The sequence below is a fragment of the Dendronephthya gigantea genome, unplaced genomic scaffold (genome assembly GCF_004324835.1).
Source record: "Dendronephthya gigantea isolate DGI-Jeju-01 unplaced genomic scaffold, DenGig_1.0 000181F, whole genome shotgun sequence".
NCBI classification, from domain to species: domain Eukaryota; kingdom Metazoa; phylum Cnidaria; class Anthozoa; order Malacalcyonacea; family Nephtheidae; genus Dendronephthya; species Dendronephthya gigantea.
Genome location: NW_021163191.1, coordinates 278 through 11,358, shown reverse-complemented (window position 1 = coordinate 11,358; position 11,081 = coordinate 278). Strand labels below are relative to the sequence as shown.

The 11,081-nt window shown below is 33.9% G+C and overlaps 1 protein-coding gene across 1 annotated transcript; it reads right to left on the bottom strand.

Moving 5' to 3' along the window:
- Window positions 1-3,022: 3,022 nt before the first annotated feature.
- On the bottom strand, window positions 3,023-6,919 carry LOC114538371. The gene is made up of 8 exons (XM_028559547.1): window positions 6,834-6,919; window positions 6,335-6,527; window positions 5,502-5,596; window positions 4,812-4,884; window positions 4,427-4,648; window positions 3,606-3,644; window positions 3,390-3,524; window positions 3,023-3,178 (listed from the first exon to the last, which is right to left on the bottom strand). Exons 2-8 carry the CDS (start codon window positions 6,485-6,487, stop codon window positions 3,023-3,025), a joined length of 873 nt encoding a protein of 290 aa, XP_028415348.1. The 5' UTR covers window positions 6,488-6,527; window positions 6,834-6,919.
- Window positions 6,920-11,081: the final 4,162 nt, after the last annotated feature.

Here is an 11,081-nt window from a genome sequence, read left to right as displayed (position 1 = left end):
ATACATTTGCCTAATGGTGGTATCGACACAGGTGGATATATTTTTTAATGAAAGGGGATTCAAATCATTATATCTTATATATCCATCGTACATGCTGCAAGTACATGCATGTAACTATATATAATTATATAGTATAAGATCGGAGACCTTGTATGATCGCATAGGTATCATAACATCGTATTATCATATAAAATAATTTAGTTAATTAGATTGCTGGAAAATCTGGATTATAAGAGCCGGGATATAGAATACAAAAGGTCAATGCTGAAACTCATTGCTGTTATATGTTATTAAAATACCCGGTGAACACTGGACGTATAATACAATGACGGATATAGGTCTAGACGTAAACTAATCTAGCTAGCTAAGATTCCAATTCAATATACTTAATTAACTGACATATTTGCATGCAGGTGTTGTGCATGGACATTGCAGTGAATTAGCCATTTCAGTTCCAAACGAGCAGGGTAAATTGATTGGGAAATGGCTAATCGGTATATAGTTCGAATACCAAATTATAATTTGAAATAAGTTTCTATATTAAATGCATGCAAACGACAAACTACATTGCAATATAATTCACCAGCTTTACTTTCATATTTTAAAAATGGTTAAATGCATTCTTCAGTATATAATACTGACGTCATATAATACTGTTTCAGAAACCACTCGTTGCATGTGTTGAAAAAATCGCAGCGCGTACAGCATAGTGCATTGTCAATATCAACGACATCTGTCGAATAAATGCATGTGGTCGAATATAACAGGTCTATACTGAATAAGTTTATAATCTAAATCCAAAGCATGCTCACAAATATTTGAAACCGCCCAGTTATGTATTGTTATTGATTGATATTGAACATTTATATTCCGCGGGACCGCGTCAAGAACTTCAAATTTTAAATTACGTACCTATAATTATTATTACTTACATAAACTATGCATGATTCGCATATGACATCAGACTTTTTACTACCGCGTAATTTTGTTGCGTAATTTTGTAACAGGGTTTTTAAAAAAGTTAACAAGATTATTGGAACTGCATCGTCTGCATGGTTTTACATCGTTTTACATCTTTTTCACATGGTTTTACATCAGGTTGCCTTTATTCAAAGTTGAAAAGTCTGAATATACAATATATCTTTGAAGAAAAATTACATAGGAATGCAACCGCCATCTTGGTACTCAAAATTCGTACGCGGCTTTGCTGGATGCGCGATCATCACGCTTCTAAAAGAATTATATAGTACCGGCGAAGTGAATAGAAATAAAATGCCCTGAACTTTTATTTCTAAAAACTACAAACCCTTTGATTACAATTAGTTTCTTAAACTAATTACATGCAAAATTAAGCTGAATTAATGTCACACATAATAATAAACTTCAACTTCAGTGGGAGTGAAATAGTAACTACCAGCCAATAGTGCTCGGGTATTACTGCTGGTATAACTGTAGCCAGATGGAGGACGGTAGGTGTGACCAAAATTTGTATGTGAATTTCTGTTCTTGTTAGCATTGCTTGAGATATATAGATCATGTCCACCACCAAACGTTGGCCCATATGACGGGTTTGTGTAAATTGCATTGCTGCTGTATCTGTAGACTGCTGATCTAAATGGACTCAAGTTGTCTTTGTTGCGTAGAGAGAAAATGTAGTTGCTCGAGCTTGATCGGTAACTACCACTGGACCCTAAAATTACAATCAAGCTCATTACCGCCATGTTTTGTAGTCAACAGTGAAGAATATCAATAACGGACGGCTAATTCCAATTGGGATTTAACTTGGATGTAGACTATAACTTACTCTTCGTGTCTCATGCGATCGAGGCATGTATAGTATAAGATAGTGCATGAGCTAGGTGATTAAACATCTCAAGTTAAACCGGCAATTCTGTCAATTAATGTTCTCTGTTTCAGTGCCTCGTAACATATTTCTATGTTATATGGCCTTAATTGGTCAAACGTCGCTCTTCGCATGTGCCGAACCTAATGCAAACGAGTTCAAACAAAGACTTTAATTCATATGCATTAGGTTCGGTGCATGAAAAGAGCGACGTTTGATCTAGGCCTTAAACTTACCACCCCATTGATAGGTTGAGTATCCACCGAAGATATAATTCCCAACTTTAACCAAAGTGATTGTTTTCCCTTTATAGTCACATCGCGAATGAAACACATGAGAATCCCAGCCATCCAGTGAAGCTCTCCAACAGCATCTTAGATTATTAAACGAAAACCATGCTTTTAACTGCTTAAGAAAACTTTCAGGTTGGCCATTCAAGACTGTGGAAGCCAAAATATAACCTAAGAGCAAATAATATCATATGCATTTGGACCCTGTTCACCTTAAATACCGGCAAAATTTGAAAACGGTACGAAACTCTAACTTGGGGTTGCCTTTGCGGTTAACTATAAGGATTTAATCACTCACTTAATTCACACACAAAATCATTTCACTTTTTGATTCAAATATACCCCATGTACGATCAAAAATACTGATACATTTCCAGGCCCGCACTAAATAAACCTAGTCTAGTAAATATAACATAATACAATATTACCACTTTTTGCCTACTATGACTTCAAACAAGTAGTGCAAAAGCCGAAAATTATAACGGACCATGCAGGGAAGCACCTTCGAACCAGAAGCTCATACGAGGGCTGTTGCATATATAGACGTGATACGGCTGCCGCAGTGTGATTGACCACTCGATCATAGTACTAGTCCGACCACTAGGCGTGTTTGGTTCCGAAGACGTATGTTACCACATAGATATATAATATTATTCATGCATTCAATTTGAAAAATCACTCCCCCCCTCCTTAACAAGTCTTGCAAATAGGAATAGTAAAGGCAAGTTTTAACTTTCCAGGTTCGAAAGCTTCTTATAATGGTATATGCATGATTATCATTTAGACTTTAGTCGCGATAATTCAGAACTAGTCGGTCCTTTGCGAACAATATTCATGAATGCATTTCTTTAAACGTTGGATTTTAACCTTTCGCATATCAATATAGTTTCTATGTTTGGCTGTTATTTCCATCAGCCTTGAGCACCGCTGATGCATGCATGTACTTACGAGAGTTCATTAAACGTATTTTTCTAGTCAAGGTTTGATTGAAGCTCTCGAATTTACTCTCCAATTTCGCAATATCTTTATCCAATATTTTGATTATCTAGAATAAATAGCTGAATGTGTAGAAATTCTCAATTGGACATCATTAGCCTACTGGTAAAATATCAAAAAATAATTCAAAATGTATACAGTTTTTAAACTTTAACACTGTGTTTATAGAACCATGCACTCATGCAGGGGTGGACTGGCCCACAGGAATATCAAGAAATTTCCCGGTGCAATTACCTTCTTTTCTTATATATGTCAATTACCTTCTTTTCCTCGGCCAACGCGTTCATTTTTTTATCTCCTTGAATATAAAGTTTGTTGTTGTCTTTCCTGTACACCATCATTCCTTCGACATTTGGAACTTTCTTTGCTGTTGCATTGTCTGGAACAACCAACATCTGAGCCAAGATAATTAGAAATATTATTTAATTTCATTTGATATGTATAGAAAATACTACATTCACTGCCGTATTACTTACCCCGTCGTAGAAAAGAAGCTCGTCTTTACCACAGCGACCCTATAGTCGATGTTACGAGACAATATTGTAAGCTATATATAGACAATTATTAACATAGCGTATATATATATATATATATATATAGCATAGTTCTTTAGGGAGTTGCGCGTGCAACTGCATTAAACGTTAATAATTAATAACGCTAAATAGGAGTTAAAACGCATGAAATGCCCCCAAACTTTAGCACTTATACGCATTGATTTCACAAAATTGTCTTAAACTTCTATATAACTATAAACATATCCCACATATTATAGGCCGTCATGCATCAGGCATGCACGTCATATACTACATTCCATTTACCCATTTTCGTGCGCACGCAAGCTTTCTTCAAATTGATTTCTAAAAACCACGTCTTTATATTTTTGAAAAACACCACTTTTTACAAACGGTATATATACTGCATGGGTATATGATGCGTCCAAAGGACTCAAACTACTTACACATGCAGATCGAACCATTTTCCTAACGATGCGTGCTCGCACGCGTATATAGAAGACATTTTCAAAGTGCATGTAATTCAGTCTTTTTAATATACACTCATTTATTGTTTTACGGTATATGGCTACTTAACGAGAGAAACTTGCTATATATAAAGTAAGCACGGATTTGGTGTATATATGCTCTAATTTGCAATGCTTTGACGTTAATTACTCTTTTATTACTTTATTAGCTTTAAGCTCTAAGCTAGCTCTATAAGCTCTAAGCAAGCAATTTTCAAACAGTGCTTTGAAATCAAGCATGTTAAACCAAAAATAATAATTATATCTAAAGCTATAGACCTTCTTTGGTAATCCACTTCCACCAACAAGTTTGTACCACACAGAAGTGTTTTTCTCGATCACTTCGTAGTCCATGCATTTAGTCCACAATCTTTTAGGAATAGATGTTCTAACCCAGAACCAAGTGTATACGTTTTTTCGTACGGTTCCCCCATTTCGTGCATCACATTCCTTGAAGCAGTAGTTTTTCGTTCCATTCTTGGGTCCATAACAACCGCAACACTATATATATAATATATATGTATATATATGTATATATATATATATATATTAGCACTATGCATGCATATTATAAGATATTCAAGATTCGTATTCAAGATTGCTAGCGAGAATTTTTAATATTCATAATTCACTATATATCTATTCAACTTTATATTAAGCAAACCTGGCCATTGTCGCAACCAACAAGTGCTGTCGCTCCGTAATCTATTCCAGAAATGCTGTTTTTTGTGCTGTAGCTAAAGTAGGGAGAGAGAGATTTGTTGTAGGAATATTGCTCATCTAAAATATTTCTTAGAATTGTTGTTATATAATAAAGGCATGCAAGAAATATTTTAATGTGAAGCCACGATATTTATAAAAATGAATACGTTGTATATATAGTTCAATGTATATAGCCGTGTTTACACTACAAGCCTGAACCTGCATGGCCTAGGCCTGGCTTTGGCCTAGATCTTCCTAGTGTAAACACACTTTGGCCTGGCCTAAGCCTGCCCTAGGCCAGGAAATCTAGGCCCATCATAACAGGTGGCATAGGCCAGGCCTAAGCGTGGCTTTACGGTACACTTCGGTGTGAACCTAAGGCTTACTTCTATGGCAACGCTTGGTACGAACTTGGGTATGAAGTTCTAGATAGCGTTAAACATAAGTTTAAGTTCTATTTTACATAAAGTAAAAATATGCAAACAGAATAGGCCAAAGTCAGGCTGTCGAAGCGTAAGTGTAAACGCTTCAAAAAAGATCTTGGCTAAAGCCAGGCCTAGGCCAGGCTCAGGCTTGTAGTGTAAACACGGCTTTAAGCTTTAAGTTAAGTATGCATTGCCATAATTGTCCTAAAAAAGATAATATTTTTTACCTGAATGCCCCAGAGTAGTCAGTTTGAAGCGGGTATTTGTGATGAAAAGCAAATCCCCAGCGACATGGCCTTTGCAAGCAATCGTTCATCTTAGCCTGGAAAGGCAAAAGGTCAATATTTCATGCATGGTACTATTTCTTAATATTACTTATAAGGTTTCAAAATATTAAATTTTATAATGTCCATTATATATATATTATATATATATATATATATATATATTATATTAATATATATATAATATATATATATAAATATATTATTATATATATATATATATTATATATTATATATATATATATATATTATATATATATATATATGCACCCGTTTGCAAAACGTTGGCCGCAGATAGATATATAGATAGATACCCGAAATCTAATTAGAATTGCATATGTTGTGTAATATGATTGAAATCCCATGCAAATGTATTCATATGCAATTCTAATTAGACTTCGAGTATCTATCTATCTATCTATCTGCGGCCAACGTTTTTGCAAATGGGTGTATATATATATATATAATATATATATATATTATATATTATATATGTATATATATAATATATTATATATATATATATATATATATTATATATATATATATATATATATATATATATATATATATATATTCCCATCGCTTGTTTTTCAAGCATTCTATGATAATATTTTTCCTGAATTGGTGCAGCATAAATCGCTAAATGCTTAATTGCATGGATATATTCGTATATTATTCATGTTCAATAAGCCCAACTGAAACAATCGCTATATAGCTATCAAAAGGAATCACGCAATCGGGCATAAGAGGAATATATGCTTAAGAATGCCTACCCATCCAAACAGTGTCCTTGCATTATGAGCCATTCCAAATTTTGAGCAGCGAAACTTTGTAGTTACAATGTTATCCGTTATCAAATCTTTCACAAACTGTACGTCTCCAATTCCAGGCGAAGTTTTTCCACACCCGCCTTTATTTATAATCATTAAGCTCTTGAGTGGCCGTGGTTTGCGGAGTCTATAGTACCTGAAAATCAAGGAAAAACATACTTGGAAATATTAAATCACAGAACACTACGTTTTCAGTGCATGGAAGATGTAAATTTGAATGGTCTTAAAACAAAATAATTTCCTTGCATGCACAAAAAAATGGGGATTGAAAAATTAATTGAAAATATATAAATGTTCCTGATGTATACTAAAAAGAATGCATGGTATAATATCTTTATAAAAATATATAATTTTCAACTGATTGATTTTCAATTGTATTGTGAAAACTTTATTGACCGGCAAAATAATTAGTTAACAGGAAAATAAATACACATTTGCTCACCAATGTGCCTTTGTTGCTTTAAAATCTTTTCGAGTTGCAACTTGGACTCTAAAATCAAGAATTCGTGCATTTCCTAATGAACTAGTCCAATGAGGATCGCCAAATGGTTCAACTGGAGTGTTGCTGGAAGGAACAGTCCAGGTAATCGATGAATTCTTGCTACCAACCAAAATGAACCCCCCTCCATCTGTAGTCATATCACAATAAACCTTAAAATGTAAACAATATATATCTATTTCCAGCACTTAGTAAATTTCATCAGCCGGCACTTAGTAATTATACATGTAATTAATAATATATAAGTGACCCGAGTGACGTACGTAATGCAGCGCGCGGTCAAAATATATTGAGACTGGCAAGAATGTCTTGTTTCATCAAAAACTTGTTGGGCTACCTATATGCTCAAAACCTCAAACAGTACTAAAATCTTCAGCATAAAAATGTTTTGCAAACCTGAAAAGCATCCAAAAAGTATGTTTACTTTATAATCACGAAATATTGTGAAAATGAAAAGATTTCTCGGGATACGCCGAGAAGAAAATAACACTTGAATCGAAGCTACTTTTGTATTCATCTCAGTTATAATGGCGTTGACATTATAACATTGTTGATAGCCGCATTATATTTTGTAATAACTCCTTTGTTTGGTGTTTTGCATTCACCAAATACAGTTCAAAACTTAGTTCACAACATAATCTAAAGAATAAAGTTAAAATAAATTAATTCTGAGCGGTACGCCGAAAAGATTTTAGGTTTTGAACGTTTTCCCGCCAAAATACGCAATATAATAAAAAATCTCCTCTTAACTATATTGTCATTATTGCATTTACTATACATGGGGTGTCTCGAAAAACAAAATGGAATCAACAGCACTTCACGAAGGATATAATTTATTGAATTTAATTATCAATTAATTATCCAGTATCGAAGAGCAGTTTTTTAGCCTCCCGAATCCTGACGCATGCAATGATATCTTTTCTTCAGTTCTTAACAACCAGAAATAATCAAATACTCATTAAAATGAAAATTAATGAACGGAATTAAACTTGCCCGATTGAAGGCCAAATGAACCAAATTTGAATTTATGATGAACTCTATAATGCGTGCATGTAAGCGCCAATGAGATTGTTTATCAATTTCAAACAGTGAAAAAGTACGTACTTTTCTTGGAAACTTGTATCCCAATGTGATCCAGTAAAGTCCATCTTTAGCCTTTGGGTCTTTGTTCAATATCTTGGTACAGTCGTAGGCTGGACTAAAGAATTCACCTGTTGAACTTGCTCCATATTATATATATATATATATATATATATATATATATATATATATATTAATATAATAACATATATATATATATAAATATAATATATATATATATATATATATATATATATATATATATATATAATTATATAATAATTTATATATGCATGGATTTGATAATAATTAACTGAAACAAATCCTTTGAATGCATTTCACACTTTAGGCTATATAGTCATGATTTTGTTGCTGTCTTAACAGATGTTGTAAATTGTACCGTCCAATGCTCTCCATCCAAAAATCCCTTCGTTATCTGTGCAGATCAGGATTCTTTGTTTGTTTTGTCGATCTCGAATTAGGATTATCTCACCACTGTTATTTTTCGAGCACACTCCAGGATTATTTCCTTTGATTACTTTGATTTTCTGAAAATAGTTCGAAAACGTGCATGTAATCACTGGACGGTTATGAGGTCCTTACTGTAGAGTACCACATTGTACACATGTACATTCAAACAGCATAACATATAATGCATGTATTGCTAGGTGCACATGAATTTATTATATAGCTGATACAATGCGCGCATGCTTCCAGACATGATAAAATGCAATGTTGAGTCGTTGACTACGAGATCGAAGAGAGAAAATGCAAGGACAGTTAACAAAATATATTTACCCCGATGACAAAGGTGTATGAATTCTCCAACAGGAGTATTGAAATGATCAACCAAGCCTTCATGTTGCCTTCTATTCAGCAATATAGCCTGCAATGACTCTAAGGATTTCATCCTTCTCTTTTGTAATGGCCGTAAAAGACACGAGCTGAAACGGCGAAACCACGAGACGTTTCCATAATTATACTATATAACGCTAAACTTTGATTTGATTTGATTTGATTTGATTGACACGATTCACTTTTGCGTACCTACACGTGGTTTACACAAAAATAGAAGTGGTACTTGGTAATACTTAATTCTCGTGCATATGTGCAAGATTTGAATACAATACTTAGTTCTAGCTCAAAGCTAGTACCAAGAGTCTACATGAAAATGGATATTTCTGTTGACGACTATATTCCCAGTCCTTTTTTCATCCATGCATGCACCACCTATACAGATAAATAAAAGTAGTAGTTCTAACGTTAGCAACGAGTCAGTCAGAGAACAGTCGAGTCCTTAGACAGAAGCTACTGTGGTCAGATATCCCTCACAAATTGCTTACTTTCATTGCAATCTCGTACGATGCAAACAATCAAGAACAAATCTCAATCTCAGGGCATTTTCCCTCCAAGTTGGGGACATCGCTTACGTTAAGCACTTTGCAAAGTCCTAGATGTAGCCATTGAATCTTTGCACTGATGTCGTAACCTTCAACTATAAGCCGGTTTATGATGATTCATTGATTAGACTGATCTCATTTATTTCGAATTTCCCTATCATTTTTCGATCAATAGCGTCCCATATCATGCTTACATGGGAAGATAAATGACATATTAAGAGTTCTAGATTAGAAGTAATTTGTTTTATTGCCTTATAATATATACACGCAGTATTTTAGAAAATATGAAACTTGACATGTCACATGCTTTTATTGTGTAAAAACAGGGGCGGATCGAGCATATTCTCTGACCGGTGCATCGTCCTGAGTCTCGCATAAATAGGGGGGTCCGGGGGCATTCTCCCCCGGGAAATTTTGAAGTCTAGGACCCCGCAAATGCGATTTCCTGCGTTTTGAGCGAATAGTTTGCAAAAAATACACGAATAAAATGAAGAAAAAAACCACTGTTATTTCGCACAAACAGTCAACCACACACGGACAAACAGCATGCTCTTATCTGGATTTCATCACCACCGATCTCAGCGACAACCACGAATCACGAATTCACCGCACACAATCTCCACTCATTACCACGAGTTATGCTTGGAGCGTGATGAGACATAACTACAGTTTTGAACGAAAAACAAACGAAAGGGACTTGACCGGAATGGCAATAACGGGCATTCATTCTGGCCATAGCATTCCACACATATCCACATTGCACCAAGGTTTTGCAAAATAAACAAACAAACAGATTCGTACCATATTAAAATTATAATTTTCAAACCATAACAATTTACATTCCACAATTCCTATTACAGACTCACTTCAACTGTTATAAATAAAAAATCTTCAACCTTGCAACATTGCCAATCATCTCACTTTCAAAAAGCACCCAACAACATTTGGAATAACAATTTTTTACTAAAACAATGCATAAAACTTCTGTTTATTAAAGAGCTCAATGCTAGTAAGGTCTCTCCAATGCTGGTGAGGTCTCTCCATAAATAACAAAGATCCTCTTTGCCACAAAGTAACTTGGAACAAGCCCTACATAGACAAGTTCCATTGCCTTTGGTCCTAAATGCATAAAAATGCATTATTTATTATACGCCATCATAAAATTCTAAGGATTAAGATAATTTAAGGAACATGCACAATTTAAATTATCTGCAATATTTTTTAATTATTAACAAGATCAAAAACACATATAATAGTTTGAACATAAACCTTCTACAGTAATTATGATATTGTTTTAAAAAGGCATAAGTTTAATAATATTACTAAAGGACATAAGTTGTTCTAATGTTCATTTATATACTGTATGGTCCTTGACAATAAATTTATAATCACCGTGTACTAAGGACAAGTCAATTATTGTCAAATGTCAATATTGCTACAACCTTCTGGGTTCTTACCATGATATAATTCTATTGCAAAATATTAATATGAATTTAATATTGATATTATGCAATTGAGAATGACAATTTATAACTTTGCCATTCTAAGCATAATAAATAGAGTGTTAGTTGTTATAATTAACAGCAATATATATTTAATCATAGTATATATTTTTGTTTATTTAATGCTTTTGAGTAATATCTAATGTAACTAGATTTGAGCAGCTGCAAGCCTGTGGCTGTGCCTAGAACTAAAAATATGCCACACTGTT